At 39.9% G+C, this 25446-nt stretch overlaps 2 protein-coding genes across 2 annotated transcripts; both read left to right on the plus strand.

Moving 5' to 3' along the window:
• The first annotated feature begins 305 nt into the window (after positions 1-305).
• LOC148425329 (ATP-dependent translocase ABCB1-like) lies at positions 306-12654 on the plus strand. The gene is made up of 27 exons (XM_088410892.1): positions 306-424; positions 963-1029; positions 1113-1263; positions 1352-1400; positions 1635-1826; positions 2791-2962; positions 3038-3162; positions 4237-4414; positions 4685-4798; positions 5015-5125; positions 5213-5338; positions 5462-5665; positions 5731-5901; positions 6883-7044; positions 7144-7329; positions 7406-7552; positions 7661-7765; positions 8332-8409; positions 8876-8959; positions 9028-9231; positions 9307-9407; positions 9489-9629; positions 10120-10276; positions 10355-10552; positions 10836-11042; positions 11268-11414; positions 11495-12654. The coding sequence occupies exons 1-27, from the start codon at positions 375-377 to the stop codon at positions 11699-11701; spliced, it is 3834 nt and encodes a 1277-aa protein (XP_088267018.1). The 5' UTR covers positions 306-374; the 3' UTR covers positions 11702-12654.
• A 453-nt stretch (positions 12655-13107) lies between these two features.
• Positions 13108-24496, plus strand: LOC148425330 (ATP-dependent translocase ABCB1-like). The gene is made up of 27 exons (XM_088410893.1): positions 13108-13169; positions 13429-13495; positions 13571-13733; positions 13812-13860; positions 14103-14294; positions 15625-15796; positions 15867-15991; positions 16979-17156; positions 17409-17522; positions 17760-17870; positions 17958-18083; positions 18213-18416; positions 18484-18654; positions 19400-19561; positions 19661-19846; positions 19923-20069; positions 20176-20280; positions 21141-21218; positions 21724-21807; positions 21877-22080; positions 22156-22256; positions 22338-22478; positions 22816-22972; positions 23038-23235; positions 23506-23712; positions 23903-24049; positions 24130-24496. Exons 1-27 carry the CDS (start codon positions 13159-13161, stop codon positions 24334-24336), a joined length of 3807 nt encoding a protein of 1268 aa, XP_088267019.1. The 5' UTR covers positions 13108-13158; the 3' UTR covers positions 24337-24496.
• The last annotated feature ends 950 nt before the right edge of the window (positions 24497-25446 follow it).

Raw genomic sequence — 25446 nt, forward strand, 5'->3', positions numbered from 1 at the left:
TGGAGTGTTGTCAACAAACCTGCCATATATTAATAGATAATTGCATGTAGTATATGTGGGGGAGTGGGGCGGGGGGGACTCAATACACAGTAAGTTTGGAATAATTCATTAGGGCAAATAAAAGTTGTGTTTGGGTGTGTGTACTCACAATTTCCCAGATCAAACTGTGTCAAGGCTGTTTTGACATTGGAAAATCAACAAGGGTGTGGAACAGCCACTAGATCTGAAGCACTAAGGTATAATTCCGTTTTGTCTCTTTCTTCACTATCAAGTGCTTATCATAGTGACTGTCATGGCTTGATTTTCAGGAAGGACCATTAAGAATCCCTCGGGAAATAACGTTAACTTTTGTCTTCCTCTGACAAAACATTCAAATGGATGAAACGGAGACATTTCAAAAATATACGACGGATAATGATTTAAGGTAAGAACTGCCCTCATTCAAACAGTTTTGACATGCTCATACTGAATATATTCTATCTATTGAGCTATCTGTCTCTACCTATGCGTTGACTTAATTAGATTAATTTCTCATTTTAAAAATCAGCAGTTTGAAAATTGGCTAAATTGTAAAATGGAGGTTTTGCACAAGCTGCAGAATGCGGGTTTACAACCTGTGTTTGCAATAGTTTATATGTAATTGTGGCATTAATCAAGTTAATCACAAGCCATGAAAATCTTTGTCACATTTACATTAAATTGATTTAAAATTAGTCCAGTTTCCATTAGTGTCTGAACATTTTTCTTCTTTTTTTTTTTTTTTTAATGAATCAAATCTTAAATATTTATTGGGTTCATTACTTTGATCAAAATCAATGAAAATCATAATGGTCCAGAATGACTTAAAAATCCACATTTCATCTATATGTAGAGCTTAGATATAATTAATTATGGATCAGATTTTTTTTCATGAACAAATATCTCAAGGAAAGAACGCAGTTACCATTTTTGTTTTTGACCAGTGATCCAAACACAGAAAAAAAGAAAGTCAACAAGGCAAAGGTACCTAAAGTTGGACCTATTGGACTGGTAAGTTGTCTGTCTTTATCCATTTACCATCTCAAGCCACAACAGTCAGGATTTACCTTCTTCTCCCCATGGCATGAGCTCAGTTCAGGTTTGCAGATGGCTTAGATGTTGTGCTTATAATCTTCGGCACTGTGATGTCGGTGGTGCATGGGGTTACAGTCCCCCTTTTGACCATTGTCTTTGGGAATGTGGCGGACACGTTTATCCTGTACTCAAAAATGTCTAAATTCAACGGCAGCCAAACCAGTGAGTTCAAAGAGATGGCAACAAAGAGCTGTTTGACTTGGCAATGAGTAGTCAATATTATTCTGCCTATTTTCAGATTCCACCATCATAATTCTGAAGAGCACTTTGCAGAAAGACATGGCCGGGTAAGACCGAGTCTTTAAAGGTGCAATATGCATACTCCATATTTCTAAATGCAAACTGTGGCAGGGTCTTTACTCTCTGGACCCGAATTTCCTATTTCTGGCGTACTTGATGTTAATCTGCCAGCAAGATTTGAATATAGCCTTCCTTCACTCATTAGTAATCTACTGTCAGGTGATACAGATTTACCAGAAAAGTTGAGGTATATTTGATGAATTGCGTTTCTTTCACACCAGTTTTACCATCTACTATGCCATCGCGGGCACGATTGTTATCGTGGCCGACTACATGCAGGCTGCCTTCTTTGCACTGGCTGCTGCTCGACAGGTCAAACGCATCCGCACGCAATTTTTCCACAGTATCATGCGACAGGACATCGGCTGGTTTGATGTCAATGAGGCAGCAACGCTTAACACTCATCTCATCGAGTAAGTACCGTAAAATACCCAAGGTAGGAATTTATTTATTTATTTTTAAAATCTGTTATCGGAATTGTTAATCCGTTGCTCCATCAGATAGTCAAATGTTACACTAACAGCAATTTCATCGAAATAAGCTAGCCCAGGAAAAAAGGTTATTTGTTTGTTTTTATTTCAGGCACATTTATTTTTATTATTTGATGCACTTTTGAGTTTTACACTAATCTGTAACCTGAATAAATGATTTAAAAAAGTTTTTACTAGTTGTTGAAAGGTGATTTATTTTGTTTTTTCTTTTAATGTTAAAAAGGATACAGTTTTAGGCATACTTATTCAATTTTTATAGATAATAATCTTATTTATAGTCAGGGTGGAGGGAGGCTTATCTTTCCTAAAACATAATTGAGAAGCACTGTGCTACAGGGATTATTTTTCAGCAGCAGGAACTGGCAGACTGGTCAGGAAAGAAAAATGAATGCAGCAATATACAGAGACACTGTATCCTGATTGAAAACTTACTTAAGAGAACTCTTGAATTCAGACTGGGGTTAAGGTTCATTGATCAGCCGGAAAATGACCCGAAGCACCCGACCAAGATCTCAAAGAATTGGCTTCAGCACCACTCTGTAAATGTAAAGTGGCCCAGACAGAGCCTAGACTTGAATACGATTGAACATCTAGAGAGAAAACTAAAAATGGTGCACTGCAGTTAAAGATTCAAGGTGATGGTAGAGAGGTATGCGTAATAAATAGGTGGTGTCAGTGGTACTAGTCTTGTAAGTAGACTCCATAAAGGTAAAAAGTTAAAATAATTGGCAAATATCGGCCATTTGGCTGATTATTTTTGGCTGATATTTGAAGGGCCATAATCAGTCAATTTAATAGGCCGGCTGAATTATCGGTCGGGACCTTAAAATAAGTGCATCATACCCAAATGTAGTGTGAAAAAAATGACTGATATTTAATTTCACAGAGGTGTCTATAAGATCCAAGAGGGTATAGGAGACAAGCTAGGACTGCTGATCAATTCCTTTTCCACCTTCATTTTATCCTTCATCATTGGTTTGAGCAAAGGTTGGAAATTTGCTCTGGTCATCTTAGCTTCCTGTCCCTTGGTGGGCATTTCGGCTGCACTTTTTACTAAGGTAAACTTTAGCCACCCTGTCCAGCATTTATGCTACAAAAAATGCAAATCTTATAAGGCTTTCTCTTCTCTTCAGGTGCTGACATCTTTCACCGCTAAAGAACAGGCTGCTTACGCCAAAGCGGGTGCAGTGGCAGAGGAGGCGCTTTCTGCCATCAGGACTGTGTTTGCCTTCAGTGGTCAGCAAAGAGCGATCGACAGGTTTGCGGAGGATTCCATGTGCTATTACCCAGCATATAGAGACAGAATAGTTTATACATTTTTTGCATTTCTTCTCATGAAAATAGCTTGGTGTATTAAAGGTTTCATCTCACCCGAGCCAGAAAACAAAAAATTTAGTCATCACTTCAAATAGTTTTTAGTCTCATCAAGACATTTTCACGTTCATCAGAATATGCAACCAATTGGTTAAAATCAACAATATCCGCAAGTCAAAACATAGAACTCCCTATTTCTGCAGACATCAAACTATGTCCAATAATATCCCTGCAAATCACACAGATACTACAGTTACCATAACTAATCTAATTTGCATACCACTACTGAATAAACAGCATTTCAGAACCACATAACTATGGTAAAAATTTAAATTTGACCTCAAATTAAATGCGGTATTTATTTTTACTGATCCCATTCAAACTTATGCTAATGTGCTTCTAAATCAGGGGGGGCCAAGTCCGCTCTTGACAGTCACAACCCAGCCTATTTTCGATTATTCCCTAATTCAAGTCAGGGTCATCATCAGGATTTTGCGAAGCATACAGAGGAGCTAATCATTTGAATCACGTGTTAGTTGAAGGAAACCATCTAAAACAGGCTCCATTGTGGCTCTCGAGGATCGGACTTGGCCACCCCTGTTCTAAAGGTTAGACTGCCCTTGTGAATTTCCACTCATGTAAAAAAAATAAGCGAAACAGAATTTGTCTCCCTTATCCTTCCAAACAATAAACCCCAAAGGCGACAAGACACACCTAAATTCAAACATAATTGCTGTATTTGGCTAGCTAAATTCATTCATTGGTTACACCTAAATGTTAAACAACAATCATTTAAGGACCCCTTGGTGCAAGGTCCTCAGACCCATATTCATCAGATCAATGATTTTTAGGCTTTTTTAGTGAATTATTTCTCTTGTTCTGTGTTTGATAAGCTAGGAACAGAAAAAAAAAAACTTCACCTCTATCACTAGGAAGATGTCGGTATTAACCATCTGGACTTTCAAATTAGTTTTCATTTAACCAATGCAAATTCTCTGGTCTACGCTTCACCTTACAGATATCATAAAAATTTGGAGGATGCGGGAAAACTGGGACTTAAGAAGTTGATAAGTTCAAATGGGATCATGGCTTTTACAATCATGGTGGTCTACCTTTCATATGCTCTGGCCTTCTGGTATGGGAGTACACTCATTTTGAGTAAAGATGAAGAATACACTATTGGAACTGTACTCACAGTGAGTAGAGCCATTATCACCTGATTTTATGTATCCAATCTTAATATAACCAGATTCATTCCAATTGATATTGAGATAGCTAAAAAAGTATAGTGTGTTGCTGGCTAAGAAGGTTTGATAATGAACCTAATCAAAATAAATATTTGAATGATATCAATATACCATTCATACAGCATCATCAAATTGCACCTTACTACCTTTACAAAATGTCTGTTGTAAATTTTGTTTCCCCTACTAACGATATATAACTAACGATGATTTTGTCTTAAGATTTTATTCGTTTTGCTCATTGGAGCATTCGCCCTGGGTCAGACCTCACCTAACGCAGAGTGCTTTGTCATTGCCCAAGGAGCTGCACACCAAGTTTACAGCATCATTGACAGTGTAAGAACTTTATTTTCTCCCTCCTCATTAAACTGGATCTTTCACTTTGCTTTTTCAATACTGCCTCAAAATACCAAAGAGTGCAAAACAAGAATTTTTCTTGGATCTGAAATACACAAAGAAATGTTTTGCCTGTATCTCTGATGGAACTCCTGTTTTTCCGTTGTAATCAAACCACAACTGAGAGCAAAAGAAACAAAATACTTGCCTCAACAGGAACCGACCATCGACAGCTATTCGGCAAGTGGCCTCAAGCCCGACTCGCTCTCTGGAAACATCGAGTTAAAGAACATTCACTTTAACTACCCGTCAAGGCCAGATGTCAAAGTAAGCTTGTCATACTCTTTAACATCATCTAATAGAAAAATCCAGTCGCCTATGTCTACGCCACTCCATACTGATAATCCTTTGCAGGTAATAAACAACCTGTCCCTGAGTGTGAAAAGTGGACAGACCATGGCCTTAGTGGGAAGCAGCGGCAGTGGGAAAAGCACCATTATTCGGCTCTTGCAGAGGTTCTATGATCCTCAGGAGGGATTTGTGTGTACACATTTCTAAAACCTTTCGTAAATGAGTAATCGCAAGAAACCAACATACTAAATCAAATCACCTACATTGCAACACTAAACAAATTGAAACGAGCTCCATGTCTATCATATTTAGATATCTATTGACGACCATGACATCCGTTCCCTGAATGTTCGCTACTTGCGGGAGATGATTGGCGTGGTGAGTCAAGAGCCCGTTCTTTTCGCCACCACCATAGCCGAAAACATCAGATACGGCCGGACCGATGTGACGCAGCGGGAGATGGAGCAAGCCGCCAAGGAGGCCAACGCTTACGACTTCATCATGAACCTTCCAGATGTATGACTCTATTCGACTCAAACTACTTTTCACGAGCCAGTAATGAGATTGTTGTTGTCGAGCAGAGGTTTGAGACGCTGGTTGGAGACCGAGGGACTCAGATGAGCGGAGGACAGAAGCAGAGGATCGCAATTGCCCGGGCGCTAGTCCGGAACCCCAAAATCCTTCTGCTGGATGAAGCGACATCCGCTCTTGATGCTGAGAGTGAGGCTGTTGTGCAGGATGCGCTGGACAAGGTATAAACACCACAACCTGAATATCCATTACCCACACCAAAAAAAACGGGGTGTCAAAATAACATTAGTGATCAATTAATTAATTACAGTCATTTTAATCTCTAAATGTATGCTTTCTGTATGTTAAGTGCGTTTTTATACATCGGGCTTCTTGTGCTTGAGTTCTTAGGAGTTGGAAAAGATAAGTATTAACATCCTCGAGCACTCACTGACGTCACTGTGTTTGGAATAACTTGATAGGCTTCTCCTGCGGGTGGCATTATTTTCAGGAAAAGAAGCAAGCAGACTGAACCATCGTCCCAGTCCATCCTTGTTTACACACAGGAATATTACTAAAACGGAGAGGTTATAATGTCTCTATCTGATTAAGAGTGACAAGCTATGGACCTGTGTGCTCTGGTTAGACAACATGGAAATGGGTTCCATTTGACTCATTTATTAATGGCCGCCTTTTAACACATACAGTACAGACAATCAAAGTGGAACACAGATGGTGATCTAGTCTCAAATACAGAAGAAGGTAAATAATACAGAAGAAGGTAAATGGCTACAACTGAATTCTTTAAAGTAAACCAACGATTGAAGCAATCTTTTGTTAAAGATAACAATCTTTTCATCCGTCACTAACAAAATGTACAGTAACTACTACATTTAAAAAAACAACAACTTTGGTTGAGGGTTTTTCTCACATTTCTTCAGTAGAAGTTAAAAAGATAATTACATTAAATAATTACAGATTTGAATTATTCTCTACATATTTAATCTCTTAACAGCACGATAAAAGTGTTACGTTTAAGACAATGGGACTGACACTGTAATGCCCAGGAATCAAGTAAAATGGTCCACTTGTAAAAGAACCAAATAATTACAACATGTGCAACTGTGCGCAAATACTACTCCAACCCTAGTGTATACAGCAGGACACTTGAATCTTGAGTGACGGTAATAATAAAAAAAAAAAAAATTCTGTGACTTGTGCAGGTTAGACTGGGTCGTACCACCATTATTGTGGCTCATCGGCTCTCAACTATCAGAAATGCTGACATGATTGCTGGCTTCCAAAATGGAGAAGTTGTTGAGCTGGGGACTCATGAACAACTGATGGAAAAAACTGGTGTTTACCATAGTCTCATTACGATGCAGGTAATAGTGTAATGAAAAGAATAAAACTTTCACTGAACATGGAAGGGATATTCATCTACCCCTAATCAAAATGCTTAATATTGTTTACCCATTTTGCAGACATTTCAAAAAGACATGGATGACTTTCAGCAGAATTGTATACAAAGTAAAAAAAGCCCAACAGTCAAAACATCATCTGAACTTTCCACATGTAGAAGAAAGCTGACAAAAATGTCTCTGTCTACTGGTTTAGAGCAAAGCAAAGAGAGTGAGAAGTTGGTGGATGACATAGGCAAAAAAGAGGAGGTAATTTTAGTGCTTTCTGTATTTAGCAGAGAAGAAAGTGCAACATTAATCAATGGTCTCTCCTTGTCAACCGCAGCACGAAAATGTTCCGCCTTTGTCGTTACTTAAAGTGATGCGTTTCAACCTCCCCGAGTGGCATTACAATTTGCTGGGGACCATCTCTGCTGCAATTCTTGGAATAATCCAGCCCATGTTCGCACTTATCCTCGCAAACTTCATGGATGTAGGTTCCAACTCTTGTCAACCAGCACTACTCTACTGCGTCTATTTTTAAACAAATTATTTTTAAGGACAGCTCTGAATAAACAAAACTTCTCTTCCAAACTTTCAGGTGTTTACTGAGCTTGATGAAGCGCTGATGAAAAAGAATGCAGAATACCTTTGCCTGATGTGTGCCATTCTTGGATTTGTAGCTTTTTTCGCCAAGTTTTTCCAGGTAGCTGTACTTATATTCACAATACCCATTCACTCATTTACTGCCATAGATGGCTTTTTAAAAGTCTATTATTACTGCTCTGGTAGTGAATACGTTTCTGTACCATATTTTACAGACTATAAGGCACACATCATTTTCTAGTCAGCCAAATAAAGGGGCACAACCTAGTTTACCAAATAATATATGGATACGAATGCCTTGGTACACTTTTATTTTGAATCTGATCCACCAAAGGGACTCTGTCGCAGCTGACTAAAGTTGACCCCTGAACATCAAATCACAGGTCTAACAACAATTTTGTGAATCTAACATACTGTACACGTTTTTGGGGACTGTGGAATATCAAGCTGTTGGCACCTGCAGAGATTTTGACTTAGTATATGGGGAAGAAACAAGAAAAGATTCAAACAGGAAGAGGATTTTCTTTCCAATTGCTTTCAGTAACTCCCCCAAGACTGTGTATTTTATGTTGCAACTTGCTGATGACGCTGTCTGATCATCTTGACACCGTCACATTCGTATGTGTGTCGATATCCAAGAGTTCTTCTTTGTCTCACTTTTTACAGGGTTTCTGTTTTGGTAAAGCTGGAGATATCCTGACCATAAAACTGAGACTTGCAGCTTTCAAGGCTATGATGAGGCAGGTGTGTGGAACAGCGATTTCCAAGTAACCAAGCATCTACGGCTTCTAATGAGGGCATATGAAAACATGCCCGCAAAAGAATACAAAACATTTCGATGTTGTATACTTTACTGATCTCTGAATTAAATTAGGGCTGTCAGATTCGTTGCGATCAATTAGTCACAGTCATGAATAAGATTTTAATCTAATTTTAAATCTCTGCATAAGGCTTTACATATGCTGATTAGATCTGTTTTAAGGTATCGGGCTTCTTGTGCTTGAGTTGTTTGGAGTTTGAAAGCAAGTTCAATCCCACCCAGAAGTGGATATTGATTGGCTGCTAATTTGCTAATTACAGACTTGTTTAATGTATCTCTTTCATGTCAGCCTGGGTGAGGCATACATACATTCCCCACAAAACCTTTAAGAGGATATGGTTCAAGTTACTTTTAGATTTTTTCCCCCCTTTTTTATATTGATCTTATTAGGACCTCGGCTGGTTTGATGATCCCAAAAACAGTGTTGGTGCACTCACAACAAGGCTGGCGTCAGAAACTGCTCAAATCCAAGGGGTACTGAAAACACTTCATTTTATCACATGTTTTCACAGCATATTTAATCATGTTTCATTTCTGCTCAGATTACAGGACTACATTTGGCCACGATGGTCCAGATTACAACCAACATGTTCAGCAATTTAATGATCTCATTTCTGTATGGTTGGGAGCTGACCCTGCTCATGCTTTTGTTTGTGCCGATCATGGTTGTGGCTGGAATTTTAAAGATTCAGATGATAACTGGAAAAGCAGACAAGGACAAGAAGGAGCTGGAGAAGGCTGGACAGGTGGGCATTAACCGTCCTTCTGTTGAAGATCCCGTGATATGCAATGTGCCATTTTTTTTCACGGCGTCTCATCAGATTGTAACGGAGGCCATCGAGAATATCCGTACGGTCGCATCTCTTACCAGAGAAGCCACGTTTGAATCTTTGTATGAAAATAAGATTCAAGTTCTCTACAAGTAAGTGAGACCATCCTCGATCACCTGTGCATAAAATGAACACGTGTTTGTTCTCAAGTGTTCTTCTCACTCTCTCTCCAGAAACTCAGAGAAAAAAGCCCACGTGCACGCTTTAGTCTACGGATTATCCGAAGGCATGCTTTGCTTCGCCTATGCAGCCGGTTTCGCATTTGGATCTTGGCTCATCGTGCATAATCGAATGAACGTTCAGGCAGTATTTTTGTGAGCAAAATCTCCTCATTATGGACCGTGAATGGAGTCGTTTAAGAACGAAAAGTGACATATCTATTATTAATACTAATTCATTCAATTGACTTTGTCTTGTACTACAGTATAACACAATTGCTACTACAATAAAATGGAAATTATTTTCTACTACTACTACTACTACTACAGGAAGAATACAGGACGATCTGAATACTTTGTAGTGATATTTTGTTTTTGCAGTCCAAGAAAAAGCATGGTAAAATATTGTATACATTTGAACGCTAGCATTTTCACACTAGCTTGTTAATTTTCTATCTTCTTGATTAAAAGAAAAAAAAATGAAAACCGGTACATTTTTAATAGGCATTATATTACAGTATGTTACAAATATCGCAAGAATCTCATCTTCATGTACTCAATCTCGTGAAGCATCTCATTTTGCAGAATATGTGTCCCGTCCCATCCCTACTAATCATGCCTAATGAGTCAAATATAACTTTTTCAGAGTGATGCTGTCAATTATATATGGTTCAATAGCTGTTGGGGAGGCTCATTCACTTTCTCCAAACTATGCAAACGCCAAGATATCGGCTGCTCACATCATGATGCTTTTGAACACCCAGCCTGCTATCGACAATCTCTCACATGCGGGAAAGTCATTGGTAAGTTGCCAATCGGTGCACCGCGACACAGTTTATAGCATTGATAAAGTAGGCGTGTCTCTTTCCTTATAACTCCAGGACCAATTTGATGGTAATGTGCAGTTGGAAGGTGTTAAGTTTAACTACCCCTCACGCCCTGATGTTCCCGTCCTTTGTGGGTTGAATTTGAACGTGAGCAAGGGAGAGACCTTGGCCCTGGTAGGAAGCAGTGGCTGCGGTAAGAGCACCGCCATCCAGCTGCTGGAGAGGTTCTATGACACCACGCAAGGGAACGTGGTGAGACAAAAGAGTTTTTTTTTGTTATTTCTCTGTTTCTCCCAGTTTTGTTGCACACCTGCTATACATTGACAATAAGGCATTTAAATCTATTCTATGTTTGTGCTGTATTGATGACACCACGCAACATGCTTGATTGCCCATGTTTAAAATAACCTCAGTTATTTTAGCCTACCTTGTGACATGGTCCAAATTTCCTCGGCTGTAACTTGGTTGGGAAGCTTTTCCTCAATGTCTTGTTTCACATTTTTGTGTTTTTTCTTTCTTTTTTTTTCCTCCCTAGATGTTTGATTCAGTAAACGTGAAAGAACTGAACCTCCATTGGCTGAGGTCTCAGATAGGCATCGTGTCCCAGGAGCCTGTGCTGTTTGACTGCAGCTTAGCTGAAAACATCGCCTATGGAGACAACAGTCGCAATGTAACTATTGAGGAGATTAAAGCAGCTGCTGTGAAAGCCAACATTCACAGCTTCATAGATAAATTGCCAAAGGTAAATACATCCATCGAAACTCATACTGTCATAGTGTCCTCATTTAATCATTCAGACAGTTCTATTAGATTTTGCCTTTGGTTTTAATGATGAAGCAAAAAACATATCACAGTTTTCAGAAAATACAACCAAGTATGTTTCTCAAGCCAAAGCCTTGAAGACATAACAGACAATTTTTGTCCAATTGTAATGTCTTGTAATGACTGACTTTGTTTCCTCGAGCAGAAGTATGACACACAAGCAGGCGACAAGGGAACCCAGCTGTCAGGTGGTCAGAAGCAACGAATAGCCATAGCCAGAGCCATCCTCCGTAACCCCAAACTTTTGCTTCTGGATGAGGCCACGTCTGCGCTCGACACTGAGAGCGAAAAGGTGCGCGATTACTCCATATGTGGCCGTCTGGTCTGATGTGAATCAATTTTGATTTTTAGCGCAAACTGTGTTTGATCCAGGTGGTGCAAGAGGCGTTGGACAAAGCCCGCCAGGGCAGGACATGTATCGTCGTAGCCCACCGTTTGTCCACCATCCAAAACGCAGACCGCATCGCTGTCTTTCAGGGAGGTGTGGTGGTTGAACAAGGGACCCATCAGCAGCTGCTAGCCAAAAAGGGTGTCTACCACATGCTGGTCACCACTCAAATGGGCCATGGGAGGGAATGAGTAGACCGATTTGTAATATGTTGAATCTTTGTATTCATAGGTACCGAGTTTCAATTCGTGATGGCTGTTTGTTTGAATGTATGCCACTGTGTGTCTATTCACAGCTTATTTACAACATTCAGCATTCACTCTCTTTTCCTTCTGATGAACTCAGTTCACGTTTGCAGATGTCTTAGACGTTGCACTGATTATCATTCAGTTGAGAGTATTTTTAAACAAATGCACATCATCGTTCATTTCGCATTCAACATAATGCAGCATACATAAGATGAGTAATGTATCATTATCAGAATCACACATTTGAATACACATATTTTGTTGCATAGTAAATATCATTTACTCATTCTTGTCCTTGAACGTCCTTACATCTCTGGTCAACCCAGCCACACTGTTGCCAACAGACCCTGTCACAACCTGTCGGTTCAGACACCTCATTCTCTCTCTCACAAATCAGTTCAACCACAATCCAGTCAATCACAGTTACCAGCAGCTGCTACCAATTTCTCGGCACTGCATTAAACCCTCTCTCTCCATGCCAGTACCCGCCAGATTGTCTCGTTTCCCCACGCCAAGCCTTCCAGTATTACCCTCACCTGCCTGCTCATGCCTCGACCCTGTCTGTCCCTGACCACTCGCCTCCCTGCCAACCATTCGGTTCAGCTTGTGTCTCTACCTAGCTGGTCTCCGACCTGTCCGATGCCAGCGGCTACGCTTCCCCCGGCTCAATTAATTATGTCTGCCTCCTGCGCCCCCACGCAGTTCTGACTAGCTTATGTATCAGTAAAAGGCAGCTACACCTTTTAGTGTCTGTGCGTGCTCCTGGGTCCGCTCCTCAATTTGTCTTCCTACCTCACGTCGCTTAATTGTGCATTGGAATAATCCTTTAAGGTATTGTGTGTGTGCGTGTACTCATACATTTCCAGATCAAGTTTAATCTCTAAAAACAATTGCATAAAAAAATGGGGCTTCAAAATTGTGGAATCACTTTTTCTTTTGTTGATATACTCATGATTTATGTATGTATGTCACATTCAAGATGAAAGTTGGTTGAATAAACTTGCATTGACCAAATTATCATTTACTTACAAGTGTTTGTATACTGTACTGCATATATCATCGATTTATTCTATATAAACTTACAGAGTAAGTTTGGAAAAATGCTTTAGGCCAATTGAAAGTTGTGTTAACTTTAGTGTGTGTGCTCACAATTTTCCAGCTCAAACTATGTCAGGGCTGTTTTAACATTGGAATACTAACAAGGGTGTGGAAGGCCGACAGCTCAGAAGCACATAGGTATAATTCCGTTTTATCTTTTTCTTCACTATCAAGTGCTTGTCGTACTAACTGACATGGCTTGATTTTCAGGAAGGACTATTAAGAATCCCTCGAGAAGCACGTTAACTTTTGTTTTCCTTTGACATAACTTTCAAATGGATGAAACAGACACGCTGCAAAAAATGGACTTAAGGTAAAGTGTTCAAACTGTTTGTACTGTATATACTTACTTATACTATGTAATATATGTACATACACACAAATATATATATACATACACACATATACACACATACAGTAAGTATATAGACAGAGTGAGGGAGGAAGAGAGAGAAAGCTATGGATATATGTAGATATTTATAGAGATACTAGTTAAATAATGATATTAAAAAAAATACTAATGTCCCAAGGAAAAAAATAAAAGCAGTTAAAAGTTTTCGTTTTTGACCTAGTGATGTAAAAACTGAAAAGAAGAAAGTCAACAAGGCCAAGGTAGCTAAAGTTGGCCCAATTGGACTGGTAAGTTTTCTGTCTCAATAAACAGGTTTCTCACACCATTCGGCATTTACTTTCTTTTCCTTCTGATGAACTCAGTTCAGGTTTGCAGACGGCTTAGATGTTGTTCTGATTATCTTCGGCACTGTGCTGTCGGTGGTCCATGGGGCAACATTTCCCATTGTGTGCATTGTTTCTGGGAATGTGGCGGACACGTTCATCCTGTACTCAAAAATGTCTAAATTCAACGCCAGCCAACCCAGTGAGTTCACAAAGAGATGGCAACAAAGAGCTATTTGACTTAGCAATGAATATTCAATGATATTCTGCCTTTTTTCAGATTCCACCATCATGATTCTGAAAAGCACCTTGCAGGAAGACATTGCCCGGTGAGATCGGGTTTTTAAAGGTGCAATATGCAGATTCCAGAGTGCTAAAGGCAAACCTGGCAGGGTTTTTACTTTCTGGACCTGAATTTGCCATTTCTGGCGTATTTGATGTTTAATCTGCGAGCAAGATTTGAATATAGCTTTACTTCACTCATTAGTAATCTACTTTCAGGTGACACAGACTGCAAACGTTCCCCAAAAAGTTGAGATATATTTGATGAACTGTTTTTCTTCCATAACAGTTTTGCCATCTACTATACCATTGCGGGTGGGATCGTTACCGCGGCTACCTACATACAGGCTGCTTTCTTTGCACTGGCTGCTGCTCGACAGGTCAAACGCATCCGCAAGCAATTTTTCCACAGTATCATGCGACAGGACATCGGCTGGTTTGATGTCAATGAGGCAGCAACGCTTAACACTCATCTCGTCAAGTAAGTAATACGTAAACCCAAATAGGTGGGCTTTTTCAAATGTTTTGCAGGTAAATGTTGACCCAAATTGTAAACATCAGTCCATTTCTCTGTCAGCTAACCAAATATTAACTACTTTAAGGAACTTCAGGGGGTACTCGAGATGTTAAATAAAAATAAACGTGCAAAAAGCCTTTAAAAATAATTATTGAATTACCCTAATTAAATGTTTCAAGGAAAAAAAAAATCATAAAATAAATTTTATGTCAGTAAGTCATTCACTTTTATTATTTCAAAATGCCAGATTCTCCACCATACTAGAATGGTTCGACCCAACTTGTCACATGCCACCTCTCGTTACCTGTCAAATTAATGATTTATTTTTGTGAACACACCTCTACTATGATCCCAAAAGAGGACACTTTAAGTTGATAGTTTTTATTGTGGACCAATACAAATGAAGTTTGAAAAAGTCTACAGTTTAATAAATCAAACACCGGTAGCATGTTTTAAGTCTGAGTAGATGTAGATGTGTTGTTTGAAGACAAAAAATTGTTCTTTGATCCACATAATGCATTGCATGGAACAATTAGTGGAGTTATAAGGACGATAATTCTCATCATATATAATTGTGTTGCTAGTCATTGAATGGATGTCATTTAGCATCATTTAACACATTTATGCATCATTTAATTTTCAATATGTATTTTAGATTTGTGTTATACCAACTGTGACTTAGACTTGTGAGTCAATGAATGACATCCAGGTCAATTCCTTACACAAGTGCCTTGCATTGCTCATATAATTATAACTTGTAAAAAGTAAAAGATTTGCTTTACTTTGAACTGCAGGTCCATTGAATGACTCGAACAAATTTTAGGATTATGTTATTAAAGATACAAGGCGATGGTATAGATTTTTGTGTAATAAATAATGGTACCGGTGATACTTGTATACAACTTCTGTAAATAGTCCCCTCCAAGAGGCGTCACCTTACTGTGGCGGAGGGGTTTGGGTGTCCCAATGATCCCAGGCGCGACGTTGTCTGACCCCCAATAAAAACATTGGATGCAAGTTTCCCTTGCACGGACACTGGGGCCCGGTCTGGTGCTCGTTGGCGAGCGCCTGGTGGGGCTCAGCCCGGGAGGATAATGTGGGCCCCCCTCCCCATGGGCTCACCACCTGTGGGAGGGACCATAAGGGCGGAGAGCAGTGTGAGTGTGGAGTGCGTTGTTTGCAGGGACATTATCAGCCAATTTATTTGGCCCATTAATCAGTCCGGCCCTAATTAATAAGTACATTATACACAAATGTATTATGAAGATAATTTTTGAATGTTTTAATTTTACAGTGGTGTCTACAAGATCCAAGAGGGTATAGGAGACAAGCTAGGACTGCTGATCAATTCCTTTTCCACCTTCGTTTTATCCTTCATCATTGGTTTAAGCAAAGGTTGGAAATTTGCTCTGGTCATCTTGGCTTCTTGTCCCCTGCTGGGCATCTCAGCTGCACTCTTTACTCAGGTAAACGTTACCCACTCTGTTCAGCATTTATGCTATTAAAAATGCAAATCTTATAAGGCTTTCTCTTCAGGTGCTGACATCTTTCACCGCTAAAGAACAGGCTGCTTACGCCAAAGCAGGTGCAGTGGCAGAGGAGGCGCTTTCTGCCATCAGGACTGTATTTGCTTTCAGTGGTCAGCAAAGAGCAATTGACAGGTTTGTGGAGGATTTTAAATGTCATTATCTCAAATTAAAAGGTGGGATAGTTCATACATCTCCTGCATTCCAGTATATCTCGTGCTATAGGGACTTTTTGTTGGTATGTGCAGGGATTTTTTTTCCCATGACTCAAGCCATGCCGTTCATTTGGCATGTTTTTTTTCTCTCCTCGTGTAATTTTGTTTTTCCTGCTGTTTGCGAAGCACCCAAATACCGTAGGGCCTTGTCGTCTGCCTCCCCTTGTCTGTTGTATGGTACTTGGACGGTTCATGCTCATTAAGTCAAAATTTAATTGCCTTGTACTTGTGCAGGTATAATGATAATAAAGGCGATCTCTCTAATTCAGCAACTTTAAAAGTTAGATTGTGTAACATTGTTTTCTTTCTGACTTGTCTGAGAAGTCTATCATTAATGACAACGTTCAACCCCATAAAGCGTAACAAAATGTCAATCAACATTTGGAATTTTTTCACCATAAAGATATTTAGCAATCAGTTGCTTCATGTTTCAATTAATTTGTTCTCAGTTTCAAAAGAAAACTGAACTGTTTCTATCACGGCACTGAAAAGCATTCAATTAGATTGGCTGACACCTCACAAACCCAGTTAAATTATCACATACCCCTTGAAGTGCCTTCAAGTACCCCCAGTGGTGCGCTTTACTACATCTGAGAACAGCTGTTATAGAGCATCACTGGAAGGAGGCTATCATAGCTTTTCCAGCCTCGTGTAACAGTGTCTATATGAACCAATGAAAGCAACATGACTTGCACAGGTCCCCTGTGCCCATCAAAATCAAGGTCACTTTTGTCGGCCCCCTCAGAGCAGAAGCCTTCTTGAATTCGGACCAGAACCTGATTGATGAAATATTTCATAAGCTATCACCTACGTGCATATGCCGAGGCCAGATGTCAGTATTACCTATATGGACCTTCAAATAACTTTTCATTTAACCAATGCAAATTTTCTGGTCTCCACCTTACAGATATCATAAGAATTTGGATGACGCGGAGAAATTGGGACTAAAGAAGTTGTTAAGTTCGAACGTGATCATGGCTTTTTCTTTCATGATGGTCTACCTTTCTTACGCTCTGGCCTTCTGGTATGGGAGTACGCTCATTTTGAGTAAAGATGAAGAATACACTATTGGAACTATGCTGACAGTGAGTAGAGCCATTATCACCTGATTTTATGTTTCCAATCTTAATATAACCCGATTCATTCCAATTGAGATATCTAAAGAAATATAGTGTGTTGCTGGCTAAGGTTTGATACTGAACCTGTTCAAAATATATAATACCAATATGCCAATCATGTAGCCTGATCAGAAGTTCATCTTACTAACTTTACAAAATGTCATTTTTATCAAAAAAAAGAATACCTAGATGTATAACTAACGATGTTTTTGTCTTAAGATTTTATTCGTTTTGCTCATTGGAGCCTTCGCCCTGGGTCAGACCTCACCTAACGCAGAGTGCTTTGTCATTGCCCAAGGAGCTGCACACCAAGTTTACACCATCATTGACAGTGTGAGAACTTTTTCTCCCTCCTCATTAAATTGGAGCTTTCACTTTGCTTTTTCAATACAGTACTGCCTCAAAATACCAAAAAGTACAAAACAAGAATTGTTCTTGGATTTTAAATACACAAAGAAGTGTTTTGCCTGTACTGTATTTCTGATGGAATTACTTTTTTTTTCCCGCTGTAACCAAATATCAAACCACACCTGAGATAAAAAAAAAAAAACAAAATACTTGACTCGACAGAACCCGACCATCGACAGCTATTCGGCAAGTGGCCTCAAGCCCGACTCGCTCTCTGGAAACATCGAGTTAAAGAACATTCACTTTAACTACCCGTCAAGGCCAGATGTCAAAGTGAGCTTGTCATACTCTTTAACATCATCTAATAGAAAAACCCAGTCGCCTATGTCTACGCCACTCCATACTGATCATCCTTTGCAGGTATTAAACAACCTGTCCCTGAGTGTGAAGAGTGGACAGACCATGGCCTTAGTGGGAAGCAGCGGCTGTGGGAAAAGCACCATTATTCGGCTCTTGCAGAGGTTCTATGATCCTCAGGAGGGATTTGTGTGTACACATTTCTAAAACCTTTCGTAAATGAGTAATCGCAAGAAACCAACATACTAAATCAAATCACCTACATTGCAACACTAAACAAATTGAAACGAGCGCCATATCGTCTTCCATATGTTTTAGATATCTATTGACGACCATGACATCCGTTCCCTGAATGTTCGCTACTTGCGGGAGATGATTGGCGTGGTGAGTCAAGAGCCCGTTCTTTTCGCCACCACCATAGCCGAAAACATCAGATACGGCCGGACCGATGTGACGCAGCGGGAGATGGAGCAAGCCGCCAAGGAGGCCAACGCTTACGACTTCATCATGAACCTTCCAGATGTATGACTCTATTCGACTCCCGAACTACTTTTCACGAGCCAGTAATGAGATTGTTGTTGTTGAGCAGAGGTTTGAGACGCTGGTTGGAGACCGAGGGACTCAGATGAGCGGAGGACAGAAGCAGAGGATCGCAATTGCCCGGGCGCTCGTCCGGAACCCCAAAATCCTTCTGCTGGATGAAGCGACATCCGCTCTTGATGCTGAGAGTGAGGCTGTTGTGCAGGATGCGCTGGACAAGGTATAAAACACCACAACCTGTATATTAATTCCTATCTAAAAAAAAATAGGGATGTCTAAATAACAGATTAAAGTCCAAATTTGTTCATCTCATTTTTAATATCTTTCTTTATGCTTTCTGTATGTTGATACAATTAGTTATTATTTACATCTGGCTTCTTGTGGTCGAGTTCTTAGGAGTTGGAAAAAAGGTCAATTACACCCTCGAGCAGCCACTGATGTCACTGAGTTTGGCATAACCTAACAGGCTCCTGTTTTGGCTGAGAGGGCATGTTCAGAAGCAGAAGGAATACGTGAAAATGGCAGAGCATGTGAGAGTTGTCGGTCCAATGAATGGACATTTTAACTGTTAAAAAAAAAAAAAAAAAAAAACCTTGACGGCTGCTTTCATAAAAGGTAAATTGCTTTCCACAGAAGCAGCTCAAGTTTAGCTTACTGTATAAATGCAAAGCACCCAGCTGTAACTGCAGCTAAAGGTGCTCCCATTACAAGACATAGCAAAGCTATTATTCAAACTAACCTCGAGAGCACTCCACCTTTGTGCAAGTCCAAGACGGAAAAGATTGATGAAACCTTTTTTAAAAGTATTTTCTAATTATTTAACGATTGACAAAACAGCAGCATTGTTCCTGATGGTCGGAAACTAAAGGTTGGACTAGGGACCATCTCCAACCCTGGTGGAGGACACTTGATGCTTGAGCTGCGGTAAAAGGAAAAACAATAACTCTTTTCTTTGACTTGTGTAGGTTAGACTGGGTCGTACCACCATTATTGTGGCTCATCGGCTCTCAACTATCAGAAATGCTGACATGATTGCTGGCTTCCAAAATGGAGAAGTTGTTGAGCTGGGGACTCATGAACAACTGATGGAAAAAACTGGTGTTTACCATAGTCTCATTACGATGCAGGTAATACTGGAATGAAAAGAATAAAACTTTCACTGAACATGGAAGGGATATTCATCTACCCCTAATCAAAATGCTTAATATTGTTTACCCATTTTGCAGACATTTCAAAAAGACATGGATGACTTTCAGCAGAATTGTATACAAAGTAAAAAAAGTCCAACAGCCAAAAAATCATCTGAACTTTCCATAAGTAGAAGAAAGTTGACAAAAATGTCTCTGTCTACTGGTTTAGAGCAAAGCAAAGAGAGTGAAAAGTTGGTGGATGACATAGGCAAAAAAGAGGAGGTAATTTTAGTGCTTTCTGTATCCAGCAGAGAAGAAATTGCAACATTAATCAATGGTCTCTCCTTGTCAACCGCAGCACGAAAATGTTCCGCCTTTGTCGTTACTTAAAGTGATGCGTTTCAACCTCCCCGAGTGGCATTACAATTTGCTGGGGACCATCTCTGCTGCAGTTCTTGGAATAATCCAGCCCATGTACGCACTTATCCTCGCAAACTTCATGGGTGTAGGTTACAACTCTTGTCAACCAGCACTACTGTAGTGAGTCTATTTTTAGACAACTTTTTTAAGGACAGCTCTGAATAAACAAAACTTCTCTTCCAAACTTTCAGGTGTTTACTGAACATGATGAAGCGCTGATAAAAAAGAATGCAGAATACCTTTGCCTGATGTGTGCCATTCTTGGATTTGTAGCTTTTTTCGCCAAGTTTTTACAGGTAGCTGTACTTATATTCACAATACCCATTCACTCATCTACTGCCATAGATGGCTTTTCAAAAGTCCATTATTACTGCGCTGGTAGTGAATAAATTTGTGTCCCGTATTTTACTTCTATAAGGCACACTTCATTTTCTAGAGCCAGCCAATTACAGGGACAAACAAACTGCCAGTGAATCAATAAGAGTGAAATATTAGGACAAACAAGAATAAGTTAGCTAAACTAAAATAAATGTCCTGATCCTGAGTTTTCAGCATTCATATTAATAAGGAATGACAGATTTAGTAAAGCAAGATACCTTATTTTCCGCACTATAAGGCGTACCTAAAAGCCTTATTTTTTTTTAAAAAGCTGATGGTGCACCTTATAATCAGGTGCACCTTATATATGGATCAATATTGAGATTCGTAGATTGAGAATGAAGTGATGAAGTAAGCTTTACCTGTTTCTTTTGTGTGTTTACAGTTGAACAGGGTTGGTCATATTGACATTGAATTACTATGCTATTGAGAGTTTAGAGTTATTATTGTTATTACTTTGAGTATTACTATATTGTGATTGAAAAAGTTTTAAAATATGTCATTAATTGAGGGTGCGCCTTATAGTCCGGTGTGCCTTATACATGGAAAAAGTTTTAAAATGTGCCATTAATTGGGGGTGCACCTTAAGTGCGGAAAATATGGTAATATAAAGACAACATACCAGTCTGTCCCACCGTACTATGGTTGACGCCAGACGGTCAAATCACAGGACTAACGATTTTGTCATTCTAACATTCTACTGTCTAATCAGTTTGACGCAGTCACATTTGTATATGTGTCAATATCAAAGCGTTATTCTGTGTGTCACATTTTACAGGGTTTCTGTTTTGGAAAATCTGGAGATATCCTAACCATAAAACTGAGACTTGCAGCTTTCAAGGCCATGATGAGGCAGGTGTGTGGCACTGGGATTTCCAAGTAACCAAGCAGCTAATGCATGTAGCAACTTCTAATGAGAGCATATGAAAACATGCCCCCAAATGAATACATTTAAATGTTGTATATTTAAAAAAATCTGAATTAAATTAGGGCTGTCAGATTCATTGTGGTTAATTAATCACAGTCCTGGGTAACACGTCATTTAAAAAAAAAAAAAAAAAAATCAAAAAAAAAAAATCTGGTTATCTAATTCCTAATCTCTGCCTAGGGTTTTCTGTATGATGATTAGATCCTAATTTATGGATGAGGGCAAGTTCAGGGCCAGAAAGAAGACATAAAAATGGAAGATTAGTCTACCACATAAAAGGAAAGCGCCCAGCTGTGACTGTAGCCAAAGCTAACGAAGGCACCAAAGATGCTAATATAGTAAACTATAGCAAGAAGAAAAAAAATCTTGAAGAGTCTATGATTTAAGAGTTACATTTGGATTATTTTCCCTTTTTTATGTATTGATCTTTTAGGACCTCGGCTGGTTTGATGATCCCAAAAACTGTGTTGGTGCCCTCACAACAAGGCTGGCGTCGGATACTGCTCAAATCCAAGGGGTACTGAAAACGCTTCATTTCGTCCCATGTTTTCACAGCATATTTAATCATTTTTTCACCTCTGCTCAGGTTACAGGACTACATTTGGCCACGATGGTCCAGATCACGACCAACATGTTCAGCAATTTAATGATCTCATTTCTGTATGGTTGGGAGCTGACCCTGCTCATGCTTTTGTTTGTGCCGATCATGGTTGTGGCTGGAATTTTAAAGATTCAGATGATAACTGGAAAAGCAGACAAGAACAAGAAGGAGCTAGAGAAGGCTGGACAGGTGGGCATTAACCGTCCTTCTGTTGAAAATCCCGTGATATGCGATGTGCCGTTTTTTTTCACGGCGTCTCATCAGATTGTTACGGAGGCCATCGAGAATATCCGTACGGTTGCATCTCTGACCAGAGAAGCCACGTTTGAGTCTTTGTATGAAAATAAGATTCAAGTTCTCTACAAGTAAGTGAGACCATCCTCGATCACCTGTGCATAAAATGAACATGCGTTTGTTCTCAAGTGTTCTTCTCACTCTCTCTCCAGAAACTCAGAGAAAAAGGCCCACGTGCACGCTTTAGTCTACGGATTATCCGAAGGCATGCTTTGCTTCGCCTATGCAGCCGGTTTCGCATTTGGAGCTTGGCTCATCGAGCACAATCGAATGAACGTTCAGGCAGTATTTTTGTGAGCAAAATCTCCTCATTATGGACTGTGAATGAAGTCGTTTAAGAACGGAAAGTAACAGATATCTATTCTTAGTGCTGATTCATTCAACTCAGGAAAAATACAGGACAATCTGATTACTTTGTAGTGATATTTTGCTTGTGCAGTTCAAGACAAAGGATGGTAAAATGTTGCATACATACAAAGGCTAAATTAATTGCATTTTCGCACGAGTGTGTTAATTGCAAAAATCTCATTTTCCTGGACTCAATCTTGTGAAACGTCTCATCTTGCGCAATTTGTGTCTCGTCCAATCCCTACTAATCATGCCTAATGAGTCAAATGTAAACTTTTTCAGAGTGATGCTGTCAATTATATATGGTTCAATGGCTGTTGGGGAGGCTCATTCACTTTCTCCAAACTATGCAAACGCCAAGATATCGGCTGCTCACATCATGATGCTTTTGAACACCCAGCCTGCTATCGACAATCTCTCACATGCGGGAAAGTCATTGGTAAGTTGCCAAACAGAATTTAATGCATTGATAAAGTAGGCGTGTCTCTTTCCTTATAACTCCAGGACCAATTTGATGGTAATGTGCAGTTGGAAGGTGTTAAGTTTAACTACCCCTCACGCCCTGATGTTCCTGTCCTTTGTGGGTTGGATTTGAACGTGAGCAAGGGAGAGACCTTGGCCCTGGTAGGAAGCAGTGGCTGCGGTAAGAGCACCGCCATCCAGCTGCTGGAGAGGTTCTATGACACCAACCAAGGGAATGTGGTGAGACAATTTTTTTTTTTTCATTTCTCTGTTTCTCCCAGTTTTGTTGCACACCTGCTATACATTGACAATAAGGCATTTAAATTTATTCTTTGTTTGTGCTGTATTGATGACACCAAGCAACATGCTTGATTGCCCGTGTTTAAAATAACCTCAGTTATTTTAGCCTACCTTGTGACACTATAGCGTAAACTTGGTTGGGAAGCTCTTCATCAATGTCTTGTTTCACATTTTTGTGCGGGGGTTTTTTGTCTTTTTTTTTCTCCCTAGATGTTTGATTCAGTAAACGTGAAAGAACTGAACCTCCATTGGTTGAGGTCTCAGATAGGCATCGTGTCCCAGGAGCCTGTGCTGTTTGACTGCAGCTTGGCCGAAAACATCGCCTACGGAGACAACAGTCGCAATGTAACTATGGAGGAAATTAAAGCAGCTGCTGAGGCCGCCAACATTCACTGCTTCATAGAAAAATTGCCAAAGGTAAAAACACCCATCGAAACCCATACTGTCATATTGTCCTCATTTAACCATTCAGTTCTATTAGATTTCGCCACAGTTTTCAGAAAATACAACCAAGTATTTTTCTCAAACCATTGCCTTGAAGTTATCATAGAAGGCAATTTTTGTCCCATTGTCACATCTTATGCACTGACTTTGTTTCCTGGAGCAGAAGTATGACACTCAAGCAGGCGACAAGGGAACCCAACTGTCAGGTGGTCAAAAGCAACGAATAGCCATAGCCCGAGCCATCCTCCGTAACCCCAAACTTTTGCTTCTGGATGAGGCCACGTCTGCGCTCGACACTGAGAGCGAAAAGGTGCGTGATTACTCCATATATGGCTGTCTGGTACGGTGTGAATCCATTTTGATTTTTAGCGCAAGCTGTGTTTGATCCAGGTGGTGCAAGAGGCGTTGGAGAAAGCCCGACAGGGCAGGACATGTATCATTGTAGCGCACCGTTTGTCCACCATCCAAAACGCAGACCGCATCGCTGTCTTTCAAGGTGGTGTGGTGGTTGAACAAGGGACACACCAGCAGCTGTTTGCCCAAAAGGGGGTCTATCACAAGCTGGTCACTACACAGTTGGGTCACAATAGTGAATAAGGAATCTCAATGGGAATTCACTGAATGAAGTAATATCAAGTTACTGTAATTACACTTTGCTGAGAGGTTTGAAAAAATGCCAAGGCATTCAAAGACCTCATGCTTTGCTAGTTATTGTCATTCACAAATCATCAATTATAGACATCCAATGAGCTTTAACTTGCCCGTCTCCGGTTTTACATTGTCTAGGATAGCCATACATTGTTTCAACAAAGAAATCATGTAAAAACTGTGTCAACCTTCAGATCTTTACCTCATACAATGCCAAGGACAATTCATAAGAATGGAGACATCCAAATCTGAGCTACATATTAAAGCTTGAAATAAGCGTATTGACATCCCTGCTTGCTGTGTAAATTTCAACGTCGCTTAACTGATAATCAAGCGCTGTCTTCAAACGCACCACATTTCTTAAGGCGTAATCCACACGTAACAATTGCCATAGTTCAGGAAGAGGAAGAAATGTAGGAGTAGTAGTCATGCCAAGCGTCTCAACAACATAATCTACAACATCCGCTCAATGCACCACATACGCCAACTAATAGCTGGACCTCAATGCAATAGCAAAGTTCTTCCTCGGAGACACAGTCAAGTGCAGTCAGACAATACAAACTCATACAGAAGAAAAGTAAACTAATGCATTAAACAATAAGTATCATTAATATTACTACAAAACAGCAGTGTCCAGCTACAAATCAAACCCTGCGCAATGAAACAGTCAATTAACCCAATGAGTAGTATATAAAAGCCGTTTATAGGCCACCTTACCTCCTAAACAGCTTAATTGAGCCACATGGCAATGGAATGGAGCGCAGCCATTTCATGGCTGCATCGTGACCTAATGGCCATGAAGTCTGCACCTAACAGGAGGTGCATTTCATCTGGCGGCTAAACAAAACGGCCAGCTAAACACAAAGTCGAATGTTGAAGTTGATGGGTTCGGATCTTGACTGCTTCTAAAATAGCAGCGTAGCCTACCTTAACTGTATGGGTGCAGAAGGAGCCAACCAAGGTGGCCCCGGAAGTGGGCGGACCAAGGAGCGAAGGAGTGGTACCTGCAGGTACCTCCTTTTATAATTAATGGATTGACAACAGCCTGTAGCGTATACA

The sequence above is a fragment of the Hippichthys cyanospilos genome, chromosome 3, assembly GCF_059441005.1.
Source record: "Hippichthys cyanospilos isolate Australia breed blue-spotted pipefish chromosome 3, RoL_Hcya_1.0, whole genome shotgun sequence".
NCBI classification, from domain to species: domain Eukaryota; kingdom Metazoa; phylum Chordata; class Actinopteri; order Syngnathiformes; family Syngnathidae; genus Hippichthys; species Hippichthys cyanospilos.

Bases quoted from the DNA above. Each gene is read 5' to 3' on its own strand.
- LOC148425330 (XM_088410893.1), top strand. The intron at 15,797-15,866 runs GTAAACGTTACC...CTTTCTCTTCAG, and splicing joins CAGCTGCACTCTTTACTCAG to GTGCTGACATCTTTCACCGC. The intron at 24,050-24,129 runs GTGCGTGATTAC...TGTTTGATCCAG, and splicing joins TCGACACTGAGAGCGAAAAG to GTGGTGCAAGAGGCGTTGGA.
- LOC148425329 (XM_088410892.1), top strand. From the start codon at position 375: ATGGATGAAACGGAGACATTTCAAAAATATACGACGGATAATGATTTA. The intron at 5,339-5,461 runs GTGTGTACACAT...TATCATATTTAG, and splicing joins ATGATCCTCAGGAGGGATTT to ATATCTATTGACGACCATGA. The intron at 9,232-9,306 runs GTGGGCATTAAC...GCGTCTCATCAG, and splicing joins AGCTGGAGAAGGCTGGACAG to ATTGTAACGGAGGCCATCGA.